The sequence below is a fragment of the Ceratotherium simum genome, chromosome X, assembly GCF_057802395.1.
Source record: "Ceratotherium simum simum isolate JZ-2026a chromosome X, ASM5780239v1, whole genome shotgun sequence".
NCBI classification, from domain to species: Eukaryota; Metazoa; Chordata; class Mammalia; order Perissodactyla; family Rhinocerotidae; genus Ceratotherium; species Ceratotherium simum.
The window spans coordinates 75612436-75636064 of NC_141940.1; the positions used below are offsets into that span (position 1 = coordinate 75612436).

Genomic DNA, 23629 nt, shown 5'->3' on the forward strand with positions numbered 1-23629 from the left:
TGGGGCCCCCACCCAGCCTCATGAAAGGGGGCTATTGATCAGGCTCCCAAAAGGTGGGATAGTTGCAGCTCATGAAAAAACTCCTGAGGAGTCGTGGCCATGTCAGGGGGGTTTGCACTAAGAGGGTCAGCCAGAGTAGGGCCAGATGTGGGGAGGGGGGATGCAGTGGTGGCAGGGGCTTGAAAAGCTGAGGAGCACACACGCACCTCACTGAGCATTGCCAACTGTGGATGGGGGTCAGAGAGCTATGTCCTGGAAGGAGCACAAAGACCCCCTCTCAGCCCACAGCCCGGGCTGAGCTTATCCCACTTCCCACAGCATCCTGGAAGGGGGAGCTCTGTGCCAGGCTGGGAGCCCTGGGCTGGGACCCCTGGGCTGGCTGTGAGGGGAGCTGAAGCACTGGCAGAGCCAGGCACAGGCCAGGGGAGTTTCAGGGGTCACTTACCCTCTCTGGGCTCCCCCTCCCTAAGCCAGGACATAGAGGCACTCATTCCCTCCCACCTGCCTCTTGGAGCCATTGAGAGGAAAGTGTAGGGGCAGCTCATGACCACCTCCAGGCACTTGGACTAGGTGGCTGAAAGTGGAGAACCCAAGGCGACTCAGTCTCTGTCCCGGGCTCCTTCCCAGACACTCAAGAGCCCGTCCCCCTCCCCCCAACAAACACGAGACAAAGTGTCAGCTTAATGGAGCACTGGCCCCCAGCATCCACACAACAGACCCATTGGGCCGTGACAGTGTGATGGGCCCCATTTTACACCCAGGATGGGCCCCTGGCCTGGCTTTGCTGGCCCGTCTCAAAGGGGCCAAGGGTTTTCTGCTGCAGGCAGATGGAGCACCCCCCACACCTGGTTCCCTCGGGGAGGTCTGCCTGCCTTGGCCCAAACGAATAAGTGAGGTCACCCTGGGCAGAGCACTTGGTGACTGGCACAGACACCCAGAGCAGGATGCCCACCCCCACCCCCCTATGCCCCACTCCATTCCTGTCCTTCAGAGGAAGGTCACAGTGTGGTGAGGGGAAATGAGCAAAGGCAAGCCCACTTCTAACACAAGCCCCCTCGCCTTGCCCTGCACCCTCCCCATGCACACATACAAGCAGCTGAGGTCAGAGGAACCTTTCTTCTACCCCACCTCCCCAAGAGTCCCCTCTGTATGATTTCGTTTCAGCCTTCAAGCTTGCTTCTTCCTGGCTAAGCTCAGTTTCCTCATCTGGAAAAACAGGGCTGGGTCCTAATTTCTTGTGTCCCTTCTTTTCAGAACATTCTCTGCTTCTGTGAACTTCTCTGTGTGTTTCCGTGGGAGTGGGGCTCCCAGAAGCCCAACATCCATGGGGCTTCTGCAGAGAAAGGGGGCGGTGGAGGCATGAGGGTCCTCTGAGGATGGGCAGTAGCTGGGGACCAGGTCAGAAAGAGCAGAGGAAAGTGAGAAAAAGGAAGGCGAAGGGCTGAGGTGAAAGGCAAAGAAAGGGCCCAGAAGGCTGGAGACCTGGCCTCTGCCTCCAGTGCTGCCCCACTTACCCCGCAGCGGTGGATACCCAGAGCCCCTGAATAGAGCTCAGGATCCTAGTCCCTTGCCTGGGACCCTTCCACATGTCCGTCTAGGGAAGCAGCTCCCAAGACAAAACCTGGGAGGGTGAGAAGAAGATGGAGGAGGAGGAAAGAGGCTATTCCTTCCCACCCCTAGGCTTCATCATCAGCCCACTACAGCCTCACCTCATGCTGCAACCAGATCCGGTGCCCATGAAGTTGGAGGGCTTGCTGGGGCAGGGGGTAGGGGGGAGAGTAGCTTTCACAGGCACTGCCCAGAGCCAGGCCCAGTCCAACCTTGTGATTATGGGTCTCTAGGGCTTGGCAATCTCAATTCAGGCAGACAGAGCCCACCCCCGGCCACCCACCCACCCTGTCTCCTTTCCCTGAAGGACAGCCCTCCAGAGGCCCCAGGATGACATCAGAGAGGGCATCTGATGAGGTGGAGTGGCTCGAGGGCAACTCAACAAAGGGTCTGAGCCCTTTTTGGCCTTGGAATCCCTGTCCTCTCTCAGTGGGCCCTTCCCCCCGCACAGCTCTCCCCCTCCCAATACTGTCACACAAACACACACACATTCTCACTAAATAAAAGTTCTGATCTGACCCTCAGTCAGGGCCAGGGTTTCCCTATGCATATGTACCAACCTGTCAGTCAACATGGGCACCCAGGCACTGTCAGGGGGCTGAGGTGGGAAACAGGGCAGATAGGCCCAACAGCCAGGGTCCCTGCCTTCCTGGAGCTCCCATGCCAGTGGGGAAGGCAACAGCAGCCCCAGAGGGAGAATGCCCAACCCAAGCAGATGGGCAGCCGAGTGAGGTCCCAGAGGACAGAGAGAGGGGAGGAACAGCAAGGCTCTGAAATCAGACACCTGATGTCTCTGGATCAACGGACCCCCAGGGAACACCAGAAAGTGGTTCCTCGGCCCCACCCCCACCAAGGTTCCTGGATCAGGAGCCAGGACATTGCACTCCTACCCAGCTTCTATCACTGAGAGGCTGTGTGACCTAGGTGAGAGTCTTGCCCTCTCTGGGCCTCAGTGTCTACATATATACAATCAGAGGATGTGATCTGAGGATGTCTGAGGGGCCTGTCCTTCAGTGTGTTCATGTTCCATGACAAATCTTCGTCGAAAAACCCAACCTGGTTTGCTATTTCTTCCCTGCCATTTGGGCGGCAGTAAGGGAGAATTTACTGGGGAAAAGGAACAGGCAGAGCCTGGAAATTTTTTTAAGTGCTCAAAGAAATATAAATTTTTTCAATTTCTAAGACAAAGTGCCAGGCAGTCTGGGAGACCTGTTGGAGTGGAAACAGGCCTTTGGATGGAACTTTTAGGAAATTCAAACTGACTGAAAAGGTGTGGCCGTGGTGGCTGGTCTGTGTCATGCAACTAGAGGACAGAGTGAGGTGGTAAGGGGCTCTTGGAGTGATGGGGGGTGTAGGGAGCTACCAGCTAGATAGTAAGACCCAAGGATATAGAGACAAAAAGAGGGACAGAAGGACAGACAAACAATGGAATGAAGAGGGTCATACATATAGTGCGACAGGAAGACAGACAGGAGGGTGGAAGTACGACGCCAGGGGCAGAAACAAAGAAAGTGCTGGAGGCATAAGGGGTAAGGGATATACTGTTTATTACACGCCTACTATATGTTAATAACGAAAATGTTCTTTTTGAGTGGAGGCTGAAGGCAGAGAGAGAGAGAGGTGGGTAGGGACGAAGCCAGACAGAGTCTTGATAAAAGGATGGGACATCTTGGGGTGGCTAAGAATCAGAAGAAAGCAGGCGTGCGGGGGTGGAAGGTCTGCAAACGGGGACTGCCAGCCAGGAATGGGGTTTAGACAAACGTACATAGGACTAATAGATGAAAACGGGACTGGAACCAAAGACAACGCGAGGGGGAGAGGAGCTTTGCGGAGCCGGCTGGGTCGGCAGCTCGAAGGCGCTCAGCAAAGGGCAACCAGCCCTGACCTCCCGCCAGGGTCCGCGCGGCTCTGTTCACCTGGTTTCCAGCACGGCGGGTCCCACCGGGTGCCCTTCACACCCCACGGTGTCCACGTCCGGGGCTCTGGGAGCCGCAAGGCTGGCCTCCAGCCCCGCGCCTCGGCCATGCGTCTGCGAGCGTCTCCGGACCCCGCAGGCGAGCGAGCCTGAACTCTGGCGCCGCGGGTGGCTGCACCCGGACTGAGCGGACAGCCGGGGAAGCGCGGAGGAAGGGAGGGGCTGAGGGAGTGACGGCTTGGGTTGCCCCGCCCCCCCACCCAGTAGCGACTAGAAAGTTCCAGGCTCCCATCTTGAGAAGAAACTCCCCCTTCTCTATCCTACACTGGCCTCAACTCATTTAGCTCTGCTACTGTGCCTCGCCATCACCATTGGGCCTCCTCTCCTGGGTTGGAGTCACCCTCTAGCCTTTTCTACTCCGGCCCACTATTTGAGAGGTGTCTCACCACCATCCCACTCCTTCCTGCTCTGTTGAGCAGTGTGAGATAGTGAGGGTCTTCTTAGTCACCAGGTCAGCCCCTCCACCTCCTGTCTACCCCAAATCTCACCAACCATGTAACATGGCGGAAGACCCGCTGCAACAGCCAGATGGAGTGGGGAACAATGGCTCCCGCCATCTTGGCAGACTGATTCACTCACTCATCAGCCTCCCCCACCCCCCTACTTATCACTGTCCCCCCCACGCCCGCTTTCTGTCTGTCTGAACAGAGCAAGGGACCCTAGGTTCCAGCAAGGATACCTTGAAACCCTTGCAGTGCCAAGAGTATCCTAGACCTTATGAGCAGAAGCATTCCTTATAGACTCTCGTGTTAACAGACGCAAAACTGAGGCCCAAGAATACAAATGGCTTGGCCGTCACCTAAGTGGGGGCAATTATCTCTATGTTGCAGGGCTGTTGTGAGGATCTAAAGGGGTTGAGCCTGGTGCCTGGCACAAGAAGACAGTCTGCATAAAGAAAGATTCGCTTTTATTCTCAAGGAAATCAGCACTGGGAATCTACCACAAAAAAAGCCTGGACCCAGGAGCCTAAGTTACATAACCCTTTTCCTTACCCCTAACCTCCACCCACAGCAAGGAAACTTGCATTCCCCGATTTGGGGATGGTGGGGAGTCCTATCTGCCTTTGTGTGCAATGGAGGGAAAGCAGAAAGTTGCCAGCTCTCAAACCTGGTCATTTCTACTCCACTTGTGGTGGCCTGTAAGAGAAGCAAGATTCTAATAGTGGCTCTGCACTAACTGGGGCATGACCTGAGCCATTTTTCCTCTGAGAGCCTCAGTTTCCTCATCTGTAACATAAGCATAATAATTCCATGACACAATGGGAATAATAATAAGGGGATACACAGATGAGGGTCACAGCCCCTCCCCCTATCGTCTCCATACCTTGTGCCAGGAGACTAGAGTTAAGCGGCCCCATTTGTGAGGGACAGGCTAGGAAAAGGAAGAGGAGTTTGCGCATTCCTGAGTGCTGATTTGCATGAGATTTACACCCACTTTTCATAGACTCAATGTCAGAGCTTTAAGGAAATGAGAGAGTAACATGTTGACCTCCGCTTCATTCACCCTTTTCTCCAAGGCAGTGCTGGCACACAATAGGGTTTACAAAAGCTTATTGAATGAATATGTTCTTCACATGGGGAAGAGGATTTGCCTAAGGTCACACAGTGAGTCGTTTTGGAATCAAGATAGGTCTCCTGTCTATTCCTCCTTCCCCTAGGCCATGCTGCTTCATGGAATTCTTTTTGTTTTTCCCCCATGTGATCATAAATCAGTGGGGAGTCCATTGTCTCTCCCAGCACCCTCTGGCCTATCAGCAATCCCCATTCTGGACCAGCTCAGCCAGGATAAACAGCCATTGGGAGGCCCCTCTCTGTGCCCAGCTTGGTGCTGCCAAGCCTTTGACTTCTGAGTTTCCAGCAGCAGCTGCACTGCTCCTGCCACGAGGGCAAGTTCCCCTCTGAGGAAAAGGAGGCCCCAGTCAGCTTCCTCCAAGCACAGGAGTTTCCCTTTTGCTCTCTGGTGGGGCGGGAGTGCGGGACACAGCCCCTCGGCAGCAGCAGCCTAGAAGGAAGGGCGGCAGCTGCCATTTCCTACCCTGCTAAGGCATCTCCCTCCCTGGCCAGTCCCTCCCCTATTTCCTGAGTTCCACTGCTTCAGCCACAGCCAGAACAGTGATATGAAAGAGCTCCAAAGTTTAACTTGAATCACAGAACCTGGGAACTGGAAAGGACCCCAGAGGTTATTTATCCCCACCTCCTCCCCACTGCAGTAATGCCCTCTGTTAGCAAAGAGGAGAGGGACATCTGACCTAACCTCTTACAGGTTCAATTTCCTCCTTCATAAAATGGACAGGATGACACTTACCTGACAATGTTGTTGTGGGAGGAAATGTGAGAATGGATTTAATAAAAGCTAATGTGTATTGAGCGCTAACTATATGCCCGGCATTTCAGGTATTAATCTATTTAATTCGTACCACAACCCTCTAAAGTAGGTACTATTAGCAGCAGCAGCAGCATCACCCCCATTTTATATATGGAGAAACTGAAGGACAACAAAGGTAACATAACTTGCTAAAGTTCACACAGCTAATAAGTGGCGATGGCAGAACTTGAACCGTGACCCTCAGTTTTCACCTGTATAATGGCGGTGATCATCCTTACCCCAGAAAATGATCCAACATAAAGGTTCCTTGAACTCACCTGTGTCTGTGCAGCTGGAACTTTTGCACCCAAGTATCCCTAAAGGCCAAGGGGGAAGAATGTGAAGCAACCCTGGGGGGGCTGAAAATGTAACCTGAAGCTTCGGCTTCAAACAGGGAATGTCTTTGAAGTCACTGCTTTTATTTTAAACACCTACTTGAATTTTCCAGTTAATTCCAGTATACACGCATGTTGTTTTCATATAAAAATGGGTGTTTTTCTCCTTTAAGCCTCTGAGGAAAGTTGACACTCTAGGAAGATGGGCCACATTGGTCCTGTGCGTTCATACGCTCCAGGCCACTGCCTTTTACCCTAGGGATACGAGACACCTGACACATGGTAGGCCTTTAGTCACTGAGAAGAGCTAACGTTTATGGAGAGTTTGTTACATGAGCCAGCATTCTAAGCACTTTCCACGTATGATTTAATTATCATGACAATTCTATTAGAGGTCAAATTATTATCATTGCTTTCATTTTTAGTGGGAAAACTGCAGCACAGAGAGGTTAAGCGATTTGCCCATGGTCACATAGTTTGGAAGTAACCAGTGGGCTTTAAACCCAGAGATCCTGACTCTCAGCCTTGGCCAGTATCCACTATACATACTGCCTCTTAGGCCACAACAGAGCCTCTTTTACCCACTCATCTCCACCACTTCCCACCAGGACGATTGAGTTGATTCTTGACAGAAGCAGGCCTTATTCCAATTAGATGAGCAGCTCCTTGAGGGCAGAGATGCAGTGTCTCTCCCCTCAACCCACCCTTCCCCAGACTGATGCTAAGCCAGGGGCTGGGCTGTGCACAGGGCTGGTCCTCCATTCATGTGTGGCAATTGATTGTGTCCTGGCTTGTGGCAGTTTCTTGGACCTAGCACCTGTTGGGCTGGTGGATAGAGAACTAGTATTTCACACAGGAGTCCTCTGCTATCCTCTGTAGCAAAGATCCAGCTTCAGAAATGGCTGCCCATCATCTACAGGGACAAGTCCACACTTCTAAGGTTGACGTTCAAAGTGCTGCCCAAGCTTACCCAGCCAAATGAATTGGCGTTCCCAGAACTTCATTAACCTAACTTCATTACCCTCCAGATGTGTCACATGCGCTCTTCTCTTTCACAAAAATGTTCATCCTTATTTCCTTTGACTTATTTCACACTTACGTGGTGCTTTCAATGTGCCTGGCACTATTCTAAGCTCTTTTCACATTTTAACTCATAGACCCCTTACAGAAACTCTGTAGGTAGTATTATTATCCCATTTTACAGATGAAGAAACTGAAGCACAAAGAGGTTAAATTATTTGCCTTATCTGCCACACCTACCAAATTCCTATATGTCCTCTTAGCCCCTCCTATGAATAGCATAAGCCATTCCCTTTCTGGGTGCTCCCACAGCTCAGTTACATTAGGAATCATTCCATATTGAGTTTAATTATCTATATGTCTTCCTGCCCAATAAGAGTTTGAATTCTCTGAGGGTAAGGACTATGTTTTATTATTTATGGCACATCCATTGCTCAGGAAGGAGTTTGGCACAGAGTTGGCACTTAGAGAATATTTTTTAAAGGACTGAATGAAGAGTGAATGAGTGCCCAGGAGCAGCCTTGACCGAACCAAGTGGTGGCTGAGAGATTTGGGGTTTTCTTCCCCAAATATCATTAGGGTAGAGGAACGTAAAGATGACTCAATGACCAAGCATGAAATGCAACCAGAGGTAGTCAGAGGGGAAGAGAGAGAAGGCCCCCCCCACCCCATCCTGCCATTCATGTGGCTGGACCAAACCCTGACACCCTGACCACAAAGCCATTTGGGCTGATGGGACATCTAGTAAGTCACGAAAGCCAGCAGCTCTGGGGTCTGCTCTGGAGAACTGAGCTCCCTGGCTTCTCTGTTTGCCCCTTAAAGGCCCCATGACTGCCTCTGCAATTCAGAGGTTCCTATGGAAAAGAGCAAAGGGCTTAAATGTCACCCTAGGGAGTTGGGGTTTGCTGCTTTTGGTCTCAAATGTTATGCTTCAGTGAACTTGCTCTGCCCTTCCCTTGCTGGCCAAATGCACTTTGTGGACAAGTAGAGGGGAGTTTGGGCACAACTCAGGTCTCAAATCCTGGTTCCACCATTCAATAGCTGTGTAATCTTTGGCAAATTACTCAACCTTAGTTTCTTCACCTAGAAAATGGAAATAATTTTTTCTGCCCTGCAAACTTCTTTGATCTGAGAGCAGTTTGTAAGTGGAAAATGACCAGATGCAGAGAGACTAGCAGAGGGAGTGCTACTTCTGGTGGTGTTCCATAGCTTTCCAATGGAAGGCAGAGAGGTCAAGGACCTGAGCCTCAGCCTTTCCCCCATCTCCAGCTGGTTGGGTATGACTATGGCCCAATCATTAGCCTTTTCTGGGCTGTAGTAAAACAGGAAGGATAATTCCTAGGCCCTTGCAGCCAAGTCTTAGATGGGTTGCTGGCTGGTCAGCAACAATGTATATGTGTACAGATTTTATCAGCTCCAGAGAAGGGGCCCCTACGAACTCCAACTCGCAAAGCAGCCTTGGATTTGAACATCAGCTTCAACACTTACTAGATGACATGTCATATCACTTCTCTGGGCCTCAGTTTCCTCACTTATTAAATAGAGGTAATAACACCTGCCTCCCTAAACTATTATGTGGATCAAGTGTGAAAGCATCCTCAAGATGCCTTTGTCAGTGGCAAACTCACCCCTTGACCCTTTAGCTTGCCTCATTGCTTTCTTCCTGTCCTTGCACCACATAGGCTGCTCATTTCTAAGATCCACTCTCTGCCTTTATCTGGTAAGCAGTTACAGTTTCCACCCACAGCTGCCCCCACTCCCACTCCCCGGCCTTAGTGCACACACCTTCACCCTGGTCAGAACTTGCAGACGTCCATCCTCCTCTTCTCATCACTGGGCAGGGTGTAGCACCAACCTATAGTAACACATACCTTGCAGTGTGGCTTGGGGGTCCAGGGCTCTGTCCATTTGAGCAACTGTCCTTGCTTTTGTGTCAGGGGAGCAGTTTGCAGCTTGAGGGTCAGTAATCTGCCTCCTGCATTCCACCCTCTTGTGACTAGCCAGGAGGGCTGGCAAACCATGGCGGTGGGCAGGCTTTGTTTGCATCCATCACTTGGTATGTTCCCCTGGGATTCTAGGCCAGTGCATGAGAGTGTGCCCAAGTGGCCAGGGCCTCCACAGAAGCCCAGCCCAGAGCTGGTGGGCCCTTAGAGAGCATCTGCTCCACCCCCTCATGGTACAGATCCTGAGGCCCATCCAAAGAGGAGCAATCAACTCAGGGCCCTGAACTCGGGCTTTGCCCTCCAGTATTTACCCCTGCCTTGCCCTGACCTGGAGATTCACTCTTCCAGAGTTCTCATGGGGCCTGGGTGGTTCAAGCGATCAGGTCAGAACAAGGGATTCCAGAGAAGTCCCAAAGTTTTCTGGGGGGAACTTCTCTTCTAATTTCTCCTCTGTGTGGTGTCCTTAGATAACCCATGTCAAAGTCTGGAAACAAAAGTTGGCAGCACACAGGTTCTTAGATAAACAGCAGCTTGCCTTGAACAGATAGGGGCACCCACATACACAGTTGTAAAATGGGTGGAGCACCAGGCCATCCTCCTGTACTTCCTGGAAAGCAATAGGTCGGAAGCCAGGCTGCTGTCCTGGAACCCTGGAGGAGAATGAACCTTGTAAAAATGCCCAGCTCGGGCCAAGAGTCCAACTGGAAGGCCTGAATGGCAGAATTTAGCCCCAGGTCAGCTGCATCCCACAGACTGGAGACCTTTGGGACAGGGGACTACATCCCTTGTCAAAACAGAACCCCAAGCCTTGTACAGTGAGAGGACCCACGAGGACAGGGCCTTGTCTTGAAGGCTAGGGTGGCTCCAGCAGATGTGAGGGTCCAGAGGGACTGCTCACACTCAGGGCCCAGGGACAGGGTCTCTGGGTCAGCCTCCCTTCCCTCCTGCTCACTCTCCTTTCCTAGCTCTTCTCTGCCCAAGCTTCAATGTTCTGTATTCTAGTTTAACCAAGGAGACTGTTCTCTTCCACCAAGTTATTGTCCTCCCTACCTGGTGGTGCTACCTGTACCCTCCTCTGCCTTTGACTTGCTATATAACCTTGGTCATGCTACTTGCTCTTTCAGGGTTAATGATATCTTCATCTGAGCATGAAAAGGTTAGATGGACTAGATCAGCAGGCTTGCGAATTGTGCCTCCCAGTAGCAGGGAGGAGCCTCAAGGCCTACCTTGGGGATGTTGTGGGAGGAGAGAATAAGGGAAGGTAGAGCCTGGAGGCTCCAGGCCCCCACTCCTACCCAGCCTTGCTTCAATCAGAGCATGCTGCTTTTTATCTGTTTTATATATTAGGCTTCAATTTTAGAAATAAAAAAAGAGTCTGCATCTAAGAAAAATTTAAAAGCCAATGGACTACATATCTTTTTCTTGCACCTGAGCCTCAGTTACCTTCTGAGTGATCGTTACATGCTGTAATACAAATAAAATATGTAGAAGAGTGCCCAGCACGTAATGATGATGACAATAATAGCTACCATTTATTGAGCACTAACTATGTGCCAGGCATTATTCAAAGGCTGTACCTGGGTCAACTCATTTAATCCTTCCAAATCTTCTCAAGAAGGCATTATTATTACCCTCATTTTACAGATAAGGACACTGAGGCGCAGAGAAGTTAAGCAACTTGTCCAGTATGACACAGCTAATGAAAGGTGCAACCGGGATTTGAATACAGGCAGTTTGGCTCTAGGGCCCTCATTGTTCATCAATACAACTATTGGTTCTCAATACATATTTAGTTATTTTTATGATTCTTGTGATGGTTGTTATTTTCATTGGTAAATTATATTACCCCTCATCTGTAGAATGGGCTGAGTTCACCTTGCTCTGTGACTGTGTGCCTAAAATCAGATTGCAGCTGCAGAACGGGTGCATTCCTGCTCTGGCCATGAGGCCAGGCTGCATGGTGCCCACGTGTGCCAGATCTGCTAAGGTAAAGCCTACAGTCTGGGGCCACTTCTCCAAACAGTGAGCAGTGGAAAAATGCTGAGTTTGCTAAGAAAATAGGCTCTGGCTTGCATGCTCAGAGCCTAGAAGAAACTAGGCGGCAGACCCAGTGGAAATTTATAAGGTGGCTGGATGTCCCGCATGCAACAAGACTACTGACTTGCTATGTTCAGCCCTTACTGACCCTACCACTCTAAATGTCCTCCGTTAGCCTGGTTTAGCTTTCCTTCTTCCTTTTTTTCTCCTTTTCTGGCCCTTTATATTTTTCTCTTCCTCTCTCCTCCCTCTCCTTACTCAGCAAGATCCATAATAACTTGCTAAACCACAACCTTCGTATTTCTTATATTTCTACTTTCCAGGGGAATTTTGCAGCTGGTCCCAACTGCTTCTCCTGATTGATCCTCCCTCTCTGGCAGCATTCATCTCTTCTTGGGCCCCACCCACCTGGCCTAAGCTAGTTCCCTCAACTTGAACCCCCTCAGCCCAGAGGCTTGCCCCTTCCCCTTTTTACTTGGCTGTCAAAGCCACTATCTCCCTGGGCAAGTCTCTTCCCTTTTCTAGGTCTCAGTTTCTCCATCTGTTAAAGGTTGAAGGGGAGTGATTGGACTAAATGACATCCGAGGAGATTTCCAGCTCTAATTTTCAACCATTTTACATCTGATCCATTTAGAAAATTGAATCTCCCTGGCCACTTCTCTCTGTCTCTCTCTCTGTCTGTCTCTGTCTCTGTCTCTGTCTCTCTCTCTCTCTCTCTCTATATATATATATATGTACATACACACATACACACACATGTATATACATTCATACACACACACACATCACATGCACACATACTCTGTCTGTGTGCGGGGAACTCTAAAAGCATTAGTTGGGGCCAGAATCTAAGGAACTGGGACCTGAGGAAGGTAGAGAGTGGGAACAGGAGTTGTAGAATTTTCAAAGTGGAGCAGCATTTTGAAAGCCAAGTAACTTTAGAAAAATGGTCCTGTCAGCTGATTTGGCTCCAAAGAAAGGTCAAGGAACTGTGTGCCCAGAACCAGGGCAAGAGCAAAGTATCAACCTGTCTGGGTGTAGTGCACCCCCTGGGATTTAGTTCCATATCCCCCAGCATTTACCACCTGCCTGTTCTGGACAAGTCATCGGAACTAGGGGCAATGGGGGCCCAGGTGGGCTGAGGTGTCTGTTTTCAAGGTGCTTACAGTCAAGTCGCAGAGACAAGCATGGTGGTAAATACAGCACCCCTTACAGTTTCCAAAGTGCTTTCATTTCTTTTGTCCTTTTGGTCCTTACAACAACCTTGTGAGAGAGCAGGAGAGGAACTGTTATCCCATTTTACAGAGCATAGGACTGAGAGTCAATGAAGAGACAGAATTCACCCAAGCTGATCTGACTAGCAAGTGGAGAACCAAGACACAAACCCAAGTACTTGGTCTTCAGAGCCAGTGCTCTGTCCAAAGCATTGTGCTCTTGCATTTTCAATAGCTTTGACAATAGAAGCTTTCTGGGACACTACAAAAAACCCTCCTAACCCTCCAGTGGCTAATTCTGGAAAGTAGGAGTGAGGGGTTATGGGACTTTGGCTCTCCATTTTATATCCAGATGTATTCTATTTCTTATCCACATGTGATAGGAAATAGCTGCCACACAAGGCAGAACATGATCCATGCTATAACTGAGCTTCGAAGAATGGCAAAGGTCTAAACAGACTGAGATGCAGAGGGGGAAGTCCCAGAATCCCAGAGACTGCAGCAGTCAGCTTTCTAACTCAGCGGCTATTGCTGACTTCTGGGACAACAGGCCTGCCTAGAAGGAATTCTTCCTGAACAACTAGGTGTATATAGTGGGCAGAATTTCCTGTTTCCTTTCCTTTCCTCATTTTATATTTTGAGGTACCTGAGCCAGAGCCCAGGGCTTGGGAAACACCTGCTTCATTCACCCGTCCCTCACCTGGACTGTGATCATGGATTGCTCTGGAAATGTCCAGCTGGGCCAGTCCAGCCAGACACAGGCAGAAGAAGCCATAGGGACCAAGAAACTCACAAACAGAAGGGGGACCCAGACAGGCCTCCCCACACTGCTTTTCACTGTTTTTCACTAAGGTCCAAGATTCAGTATCAAACAATCAGACGATCAGTTTGATCACATTTTTGGAAAACCACATTTTTGGAAAACAGAGGTCAAATCCCTTTCCAATTAAAGGTCATATAACCATAGTGTATAGGAGCTTGAAGGGCCTTAGAGACCACCCTATCCAATCCCCTCATTTTAATGATGGGGAAGCCAGGGCCCAGAAGGAGAAGGCACTTGCCCAAGGTCACAGAGTTTGTTAGCACCCATGCCTGGGTGTACTTCAGCCCCTGTTGATGAATGACCCTTGCTTTGAGCCAGGCCTCAAAGGGGCTCACTGGCAGACATGAGAAGGTAAGCACATCTGGTCTTTGGAGACCTGAGGTATATGAGGCATATTTGATCCTTTCATCACTCCACCTGAAGTTGCCTTCTGGCCTGCACACTGTCTCCCGGGAGTAGGGGTGGGGATCTGGAGCCACAATTCAACATAGGCCCTCCGCATCCCAGAGGTCCTGAGGTCTCAGCTCCTGCCTTCTTCATCTCAAATCAGACTTCTGGACTGGAGAAAACATCTCTCCCTTCCCCCACACTACTTTCTGGGATAGTCATGGTGGTCCTTTTATAACCATTTAATAACTATAATTTGGGTATTGCCTGGGAGCTTAGAGAGCACTCTCACACTCATCATCACTTAATTCCCACAACAACCCAGAAGTTGGGTATTTGAATCCTCATTTTACAACAGAAAACTGAGGCTCAGAGAGGTGATCACATAGCTAATAAGTGACAGAGTCAGAATTCAGACCCAGAGCTGTCTGAATTCTCCAGAAACTGAGCTCTTTCCACCAGTTTAAGGCTACCTTTTTCACTTGTTTCTTGGCAAGGATGGATGGGTGGATGGGTGGATGGAAGGATAGAGCAAATAGTTCTTGAGCACGCTCTCTGTGTCTGTCTCCGTATTAGGCATGGGGATACAGAGATGAATTAGACAAAGTTTCTACGCTCAGAGAGCCCATTTCAGTGGGTGTTTCTCAAACTTGTGCACCAAAGCACTGCCAAATGGCTGAACAGAATGAACTCATTTCCCACACAGCCCCAAGGAGCTGGAGAAGCCCATGTAGCCAGCCACAAGTGAGAAATTTCTTTGAAGTCTCCATTTTTATCTTACAAATTCACGTGAACTTTGCATGCTATTCCATAACATATATCTATGCTTGTTTTAATACAAAAATGATGTTTTGCCCCCAGATCTTTTAGGAAGAATGAGCCATTCCAAGCGGATGCTCTCGGAAGCATCTTCCAGGAAGAGGTTCTGCTTACCTCTGGCCCAAGAGAACACATAGCCCCCTTTGAGAAGCAAGAGACAGTGATATGTTTTTGTGTGGTGAAGGTGTTGTTAGTTTGAAAAACTAAGATTTTGGTAAAGAGGCTATGTGTGTGTGTGCACACATGTACGCATGTGACAGATATACATGCGTGCCTGTAGATGCTCCAGAGGTGGCCAGAACTGTTTCCTTTCAGGACCATGTTACTTTGGCACCCAGATGATCCACACTTCTACCCTGCCAACTAGCTGTGAACTAGCCATGTTCCTCAGCCCAGAAACCAGAACCAGAAAGGACCCTAGGTATTCTGGAAGGTTTTTTTCTAAAAGACCTTTTGCATTGACCCTTTTGGTAACTGTGGTTGAGAAATAAGATAGCACCCACCTCCAAGCGACAGAGAGCTGAAAGGGGAGAAAGCCAGGCAAACTTATAGCAGCTTGTGCGGGTCAATGAAATAGTTATCCTGAGAGATATTTGGGGATTGGCAAAGCGCTTCCCTACTTTTGCTGGCTATTTTTTTTCTTTTTTGAGGAAGATTAGCCCTGAGCTAACATCCGTGCTAATCCTCCTCTTTTTGCTGAGGAAGACTGGCCTTGAGCTAACATCCGTGCCCATCTTCCTCTACTTTACATGGGACGCCGCCACAGCATGGCTTGATAAGCGATGAGTCGTCTGCACCAGGGATCCGAACCTGCGAACCCCAGGACACTGAAGCAGAGCACGCAAACTTAACCACTACGCCACCAGGCCGGCCCATTGCTGGCTTTCTTAAGACAAGAAGCACGTACTTTGTAAAGCCTGACTGTTCTGCCATTTGTGTGTTCTGTAATTAATTTATGTCTGTTTTTTCTTGCTTTTAAAGGAAGGTTCTAAGTGCCATCATACTTTGATGATCCTCAAGGAAACAAGAAAAGGGTCTTGGACCTCCTCTTGGGCCATAGGTTAAAGGGAGCAGGGCATCTCTGGGGGCCAGATGTGGTGATAACAGCAGTGAGATCAAAGCATGACAACGCCACGTGGCGGATTAGGGGAAGGGTTGGAGATTCTGAAAAAATTGCCCCTCCCCTCCTTAAGAGTCTCCTTTTGGCCTTTTTCTCTTTACAAACCTTGAAGGGCTTTGTGTTTTGTTTTTAATAAGGAGGCCATTCCCTTCCCTTGTGGAATGTATTCCCTAATATATCCTGCTCCAGGGGCACGTGGACACAGAGTTGGAAGCTTCTGTTCTCGGGAGCTCTACTTCCTATGTTTTCATTTTTCTTCTCAAAATGTAAACCAAACCAACTCTTCCTGTTTCTGGGTTTGGGATGTGGAAGGTCACACAGCAGGGACCCTCTAGCAAACAGATCAGACAGGGCCTCTGAAAGCTGCCCCTTGGCTGCCCTGCCATGGGAGGAGGGCTGTTGGAATGGAATTCAGTCCTGTGGAAAGAGGAGGAGGACAAGAAGAATGGCATCCAGGTTGTAGTGATGGAAAAGCTCTGCTTCTGATGCCAGTTTGCTCTCCTTTGCTTTTTCCCTTACCCTGGACCTACCCTTGCCCTACCATGGAGCCTTCACCAGCTGAGCTGCTGATCTTCAACCATTGGTTACTCTCAATCAGGAGTAAGTTTAGGGAAGAGTTATCAGGACTGTGAGAAATCATTTTAGGAGTTGGAGCTGTTCACTCTGGGGAAAGACAGATTCTGGGGAGAACATTATAGATGAGTGGGGACTTGTATTCTAGTCTCAGTTTTACCACCGATGAGCTGTCTGCTGTTGTGCAGATCACCTACCTTCTCTGTGCTTCAGCTTCCTCAACTGCAATGAGAGCATTGAACTGTATGAGCTACAAAGTCCCTTCCATCTCAGGCTTTGGGAAATTCTAAATGCCAGCTGATTGGTCGTAGGGCAGAAGGAACATAACAACTTCCATGAGACCCCAAGGGATGAAAACAGAACCACTGGGTGGAAGTTGTGAGGCAGATTCTGGCTCCATATAAAGAAGAACTTTCAACTGAGTACAGAATGAAAAGTGATGCTTGACCATGCCTGGAGAGTTTGATCTGAGCCCAAGTGGGCACGTAACAGGAATGGTATAAAAGGGGGCCTGTTAGTAATTGAGCACTGGACTAGAGCATGGGTCTCCAACATCTACTTTTATGTGGCCAACTCCAGTCTCCAAATGAAATCTTCATGGAGCCTCCAAAAGGTAAAATAGATTTGGTTGAATGAACCACCCCTCAATTCTGTCCTCCCCTCATGTCCTCCAATGAATCTCTGGGGACTCTAGAGTTCTTCAGTACTCAGTTTGAAAATCACCAGTTAATATGATCCTTAAGTACACTCCCTGCCTTGAGATGTAGGGCAACCTCCAAGTTTCAAGGGTTTTGTGGAAATGTGTTTTACATAGATCTGCACCATTGTCTGGAACTATTGGACCCTCAAGGACCTGTCTCAAGATTATTTGTCATCTGGAGCCAGCGAGGGCTCTGTGTCAATCTGTAATAGCTAGCTCAGAGCTGAAATGATAGGGAAGAAAGTCTGCTGAGAGGAAGAAGTCGCTAGTCTGATTACCAGAAGTTCTTTTGCTATGCCAACAAAAATAAAAGACAGTCCTTGGCAGATTCATTGTTTATGTGAGGCCCTGTGCTTAGTTCTGGGAATACAGGGGTCAGTCAGATGTAGCTCTTGTACACCAACAGCTCATGGTCTGTGAGAGATACAGGAAAGAAAAGAGGCAAATGCAGAGCAGTGTTCCATGTTATAATAGAGATACGAATCAGACGGAAAGGGAGTCCAGAGGATGGCTTGATGCGCCAAGTAGGGGGGATGGCAGAGACACCCAGTGGAGAGTCCAAGATGAGAGCTCATTGTATGTATAGGAAATAGTGAGTTGTCCCATGGGGCTCAGAAATGTGGGGATGTGGTGGGAGATGAAGCAAGAAAGATAGGTTAAGCTGTGAAGGACTTTGAATGCCAATGTAAAGAATTTGGACTTTGACTAAAGGTAAGGAACAATCAAAGGTTTTTGAGCATCATCAAGTTTTTCTTTTAAAGAAAGAACTCTGGCAGCAGTATGGGAGGTGGACTAGAAGGGAAAGCATGGTGACAGGGAGACCAGTTAAGAAGCCATAGCAACCATCCATGCCAGAGCTGCTAAGAGTTGAGATGGAGGGCTATGAAAGTGTGGGTAGAAAAGAAGGGGCAGATTTAGGAAACATTACAGAGAAGTTTCATGGGCATGATTTGGTGACTGGATAGCAGCAAATGAGAGAGACGGAGAAGTCCAGGTTATTATTGCTTGAGTGACTGGGTAGATGATGCTGCATTAATCAAGAAAGAGAGTCCTGGAGAAGGAGAAGGTTTCCACGGGAATGATGAAGAATTACAATCTTTAGCATTGAGTTTGAGGGATTCATGGGACCTTCTGGTCGAAGTGTCCAATAGCACTTCCTACGTCCTTTCCAGACCTATCATTCCATCTGCAATCCACATTCCCTCCCTAGCCCCTGGGTAGCTATTCCATGCCATCCAGTCCTTGCTCTGCTCTGGATTGGCCCAGGCTGTGAAAATGGCCAACTAGGCTGTGTCTCAGGACATTTGCCTGACCTGCATCTCTAAGCCCAGGCCTAACTTTCTGTTTTGCACTACTGAAAACAGGCACTGGGAACCTGGGCTTCCCAGCCTCTTTTGACCCCAAAGGAAGTTGTTACACTCCTTCCTTTATTCCAAAGAACATCTTGAAATTGTCTTTCCAGTGACCCTATCCCTGCCTCTCCCTTCTTTTAGTCTGACTCTGGCAGAAGTAGGGGGTGAAGGATGGCACAGAGTCAGAGTGCAGAGGACCTTGGGACCTTCTGGTTCAAGCTTCTCACTTTTCAGACAAGGAAACTTGAGGCAACTTAAGGAGGGGAGGCAACTAACTCAAGGTCACAGAAGGAGGAAATGTCAGCCCTGGGACCAGGTCTTAGAATTCTCAACTGGTAGTCTAGTGTTTTTGCCTCAGCTGAATTCACTGTAGTTCATGGTTGAAAGATTTTCTGTCTCAAATGATAATCAATTCCAGATACCTCCTAACTAAGTAGATCTTTATACTATTCGAAGTTGCTAGGTAAAGTATCTGTCAAATGCTAGATAAGCTATGCCCTACAAATGTTCTTCATAAAATAGCAAATGTTAAATGACCGGATCTGTCAAGAATTAGTTACAAGAATGATTTGGTCATTTTCTTTTTTTTTTTTTTTTTTTTTTAATTTTTTGTTTTTTGCAGTAACATTGGTTTATAACATTGTAAAAATTTCAGGTGTACATCATTGTACTTCTATTTCTGCATACATTACATCATGTTCACCACCAAAATACTAATTACAACCCATCACCACACACATGTACCCAATTATCCCTTTCACCCTCCTCCCTCCCACCTTCCCCTCTGGTAACCACCAATCCAATCTCTGTCCCTATGTGTTTGTTTATTGTTGTTATTATCTACTACTTAATGAAGGAAATCATTTTCAAAAGAAGAGAAGTTAATTGAATTATTATTGTCCTGATGATTTTCGTAGGCTCCATATTTCAACCTCCTGCCCTCCTGAGCCTTGGAAGTGATGCTCAATAGCAACTTAAATAAATGAATTTAAATAAATGTATTTGTTTCTATTTCTATTTCCTCCCTTTTAAACTGGTCTTCCTGTCCTCTCAGAGCTGGAGGGAGGGGTCTGGGGCAGCTGATGGATGGAGTCTGGTGCTGAGGCCAAGCCTGCAGCCAGGCTGGAGCCAGTTAGCTTGGGGAGTCAGAGCTCTTGTTACCAACTATTTACCCCCCAGCTCTTGTAGGCCAACTATTACCCCCCAGGTTTCCTCAGCCACTTCAGCAGGAGCCTGGAGAGAAACTCTGAATGGCTCCAGGCAACAAAAGGAGCTTTGTACACTAGGAGCAAGGGAACGCAGGGAGGATTTGGTGCAAGGGTGGTGGGAGGGAAGGTCAGCAGCCTCCTTACCTCTGCGGGCTGCTGGGAAAGGGAGCTAATAGGTTAAGCAGAAGTGTGGGGTCTGCAAGTAAAGGAGTCACTGAATTTCAGAGCAGCAAGATACCTTAGAGGTCATTTAGACCGAACTATTTATTTTATAGTCAGGGACACTAAGGCCCAGAGAAAGGAAGGGACAGGCCCAACTTCACACAGCTGGCAAACGACAGAGCCAAAACTACAACCTAGAGCTTCTGGTTCCCCAGTCAAGTGTTTTCACTTCAGGACCTGCAAGGCAGTTCAGAATTGTGGATTTTGGTTGAAGGGAAGGGGCTCCTTTGAGGCTCCAGAACCTATTTCCATCTCAGGAGCAATTCATGCTTAAGTAACACAAAGTGAGGACTTGGAAAGAGTATGAAGTGATGTGGGGAGCCGGAGAGCACCTAGTCAGTCTTGGAGTGAGGCCCGAAGGCCTGAACTTCCTCCTGACCTGTTGGTTTGTGACCTCTCTGTTTTCCAATGCTTGATATATACGCATGGGGTGATTTGGAGTGATACATTGAAATTTTGAATCATGATAGATATATATTGAATTCCATACATATTAGGAAAGATGTAACTAGTAACTCAAAACCCTAATTTCATAGATGTTACAGCTTTGAGCGAGGTTATTGTTTAAAATAAGGTTGATTTAAAGAAAAATAATAAGTATATAATGGCACAGGATGAAGTGATGATAAAAATTGTGAAGTTGGTTGACAGATAAATGAAATTTTGGAAACATTTGTACTAGTGGATTCTTGGACCAGGATAGCAAGACCATCAAAGGTCATTCAGGCTATCCTCCTGGGCCTGGGCAGCACTACATATGTTGAAGCCAGTTGGACGTTCCTAACGTTCGCCTGTGATGACGATGCCAAAGGTTTGCTCTGTCAGTGAGACCATAAGGACAAAAGCAGTAGCGTGTCAGAGAAACCTTTGATTGACTGATCTTAATAGGAAGAAGATCATATATGCAGATCATATTCGATTGTCAGCTTTGAGTCAGAGTCTTGGCTTTTTCTTTCTTCTCTAAAAAGTCCCTTGTTGGTCCTCTCCTCCACCACCAGTTCTGTTCTTACTCTGGTGGAACTTGTAAAAATGGCATATGATAACACAGCAGGCTCAATGTGCAGATGGAATATTGACCATCGGAGAGGGGAAGGTTCTTAAGATCATTCAACCATAAGTGGCAGTCAAGACTGGATCTCAAGCCTCGTGACTCCCAAACTAATGCTTGCTCCACCACTGCCCCACATTTCCTGCCCCACAATTCCTTCTCCATTGCCCTTCCTGCACACTCCCCTCAACCCTACCCCCACCCCAAATCAGGCAGTTATATCCTCCACAAGTCCTGTCTAGCACAGCTCACTTTCTTTAGACCTTCTAAACTCATCAAGAGCCAAAGAAGCTGGTAATATTGGTCACCTCCAAGAGGATTGCTGGGTGGTTGAGAGACAGGGATGGGAAGACTTTTTATTTTCCTACCTCTTGAATTTTGAAACACATGAAGGCATTACCTATTCCAAAAATAAATAAATAAGAAAACAAATCAAGAGTACTGCTCCCTCCCTGAGCTAAATCTCAGAAATAATCACATTTGTTCAGCACTATGACATTTTTAAAGCACTATCTCTTATGATCCGTACAAGAGCCCTGTGCAATAAGCTCCATTTTATAGATGTGGACATTGGTCTAGAGAGAGGAAGTTTCTTGCCTAGGCTCACACAGTGAATCGGTAATGAAATTTGGACTAAAATCCAGGTCCCCTGATTCCCAGTGCCTTGCTGCTTCCGTTGCCACATCCACATAAACTCATAATTTGTGCTGGATCGTCATTGGATCAGCTTGAGACAATGTATTTACATTTGCCCTTAAATAGACATTTTCAAACCTTAACCTAAAGAAGTAGCACAAAAACTAGTCCCAGCTCAGTTCTGTAGGTGGCAATCTCTTCTGCTTGGCCCCACCCCCTAAAAGACACTCCTCCTTCCTCTGGAAGCCACAGACCATTAAGCCACCTGGTACCCACCATCCCAGGGTTCAGTGCTGGTGACTCAGCCTGGCACAGACATTCTAATGAGCCAACTTAGCAGCTGTGAGTGCATTTGTCTGGGGGAGGGGATCACTATTTCATGGCCTGAGGGGCTTCTTTTTAGCCTTTGCAGCTGGTGTCTCTGAAATGGAGAAGTTTGTCCTTCTCCCAGGATGAGCAGCCTACAGATCTTGTGCCCCCATAAGTCTCTGTTGCAAAGCAGGAGCTGTACTCAGCAAGAAGCCCTGGAATGGTGATGGGGAGTAGGAGGTGGGGGATGGAGAAGCAGATGTATGCTGTGTGCTGATCAAAGCCATGTTCCTGCTTCAAAATAGGTCGCCTCTCATCTGCTGTCATGGCAATGCAAATAAACACCTCATCCTGCTGGCTCTTCTTTTTTGCAGCCACCACCCAAGGACTCAAGGTCCTAAGGTAGAAAAGTCCTTGGGAGGTCACCAGATCCCCTCTCTGCCTCCTGGTAAGACTGTGCCCAAACCAACTCCAAGTACTTGGGGAGGTCCTCAGAAGCAAGGGCTTGGGTTGTCTCTTCCAATGTCTCCCCAAGATGCTTCACACAGGCCCTTAGCATGCCACTTCTTAATTGGTGCCTTTCTGTTTCCTTGACCCCCCAGCCTCAACTGCCACCTAGAAGCCGTGCTCATTGAAGTCATGAGCTCAACCTGATGAAAAACTGGAGCCAACGGGAATGGCTGAGGTTGGGCTGGAGTCAGGAGGATGGCCTAGATGACCTCAGCAAAGCCAGGCCAACGCCAGGAGTTTAGGCTCTGGCAGCAAATTCATTCCTGGCCAGCATCCTTTTTTCTCTTCCTTCCCAAAGCAGAAACCCCCCTCTAGACAACTGCACTCTCCTCAACAAAGGGTGTTCTTCCCAGAATGCCACCCACTTGTCCACATCCAAGTAGGACACCAGAGGCAGAAGATGGATAGGCAGTCAGGCTCAAAGAGACTTGTTAGAGAGAAACAGGAGGGAATTTTTTCCCTCGAGGCTATATATATATCCCCTCAGTTTTAACAACCCTCTTGGAAGCCTTCCAGATAAAGCATGTGTTGGGAATATCACAGACACTGAACCCCAAATGCCAAGTCTCTTTCCTTCACTTTCCTCTTACCTGTTCCGTTTCCCAACATATCTCCTACCTAATATACTTCCTGGTGGAAAGAAAACATCTAAGAAGGGAAGCATGTGGCAGCTGCCACTTGTTGACAGTTCTTCAGGGAAACCCTCTCCTGGCTCCCTGACCAGAAAAAACTCTCCATTTGAGAAATAAAGAAGCTCTGCATGCTTATTCAGATCTAAAAGGCACAGCCTGAGTCACCCAGGATATGCCCACTGGAGGGAGACAGAGAGGATGTCTCCAGATTTTGTATCTAGGCCATTGGCTCCACTGCCCAGGGACCTAATCAGCCAGCCTATGAGGACCACTGAGAAGCTCAGTCCCATTGCATGCCACTTGCGAGGTCCACTTTATACACTTACCGGCATTCTTCCTTCCCTGCAGCAACGGGAAACACTGCAAAGGAAACAGAGAAGAAATCAAGGCACTGTAGAAAGCCACGCAATGTCAGAACTGGAAGGGATCTTTGAAATCAGCAAGTTCAATCTACTCATTTTACAGAAAGACACACTGAGGCCCACAGGAAAGGAAAATGAAGTACAAGTAGGGAGCAAAGTAGAGCCTAGAATCCCAGACTCCTGACTGCCCACTCCAAAATACTTTTTCCCACTTTACTAGCTAACTCATCCCGTTCACTTCACTCTCATGGAATGGGGAGTGCCTCCAAGTCAGGGGTTTAGAGACAGTCTGCACAACTCACAGTACTGTTCCAAGACCTGCCAATAAGGATTATCAAGGAATTGGTCACCATTTGCTCGGCACATACCATCTTTGGTATAGCATCAACCAGGTTAGAAGCAAGGTGTGTTGACAGAAGGAGCAGTATTTAG

General features: G+C 48.3%; 1 protein-coding gene across 3 annotated transcripts in view; it reads right to left on the reverse strand.

Moving 5' to 3' along the window:
* Positions 1 to 23193, reverse strand: part of STARD8 (StAR related lipid transfer domain containing 8) — a 59139-nt gene extending 35946 nt beyond the window's left edge. The window contains exon 1 of one of the 3 annotated variants that reach the window (XM_014794902.2): positions 23162 to 23193. Coding sequence is in view for 1 of the 3 variants with exons in the window: in XM_087426999.1 (XP_087283125.1) it covers positions 3525 to 3633 (109 nt within the window). In the remaining 2 variants the exon portion in view is untranslated. Of the gene's footprint in view, positions 1 to 3524; positions 3671 to 23161 lie in introns of those variants that run through there. The other 2 variants (XM_087426999.1, XM_014794904.2) reach the window with 2 other exon arrangements.
* Positions 23194 to 23629: the final 436 nt, after the last annotated feature.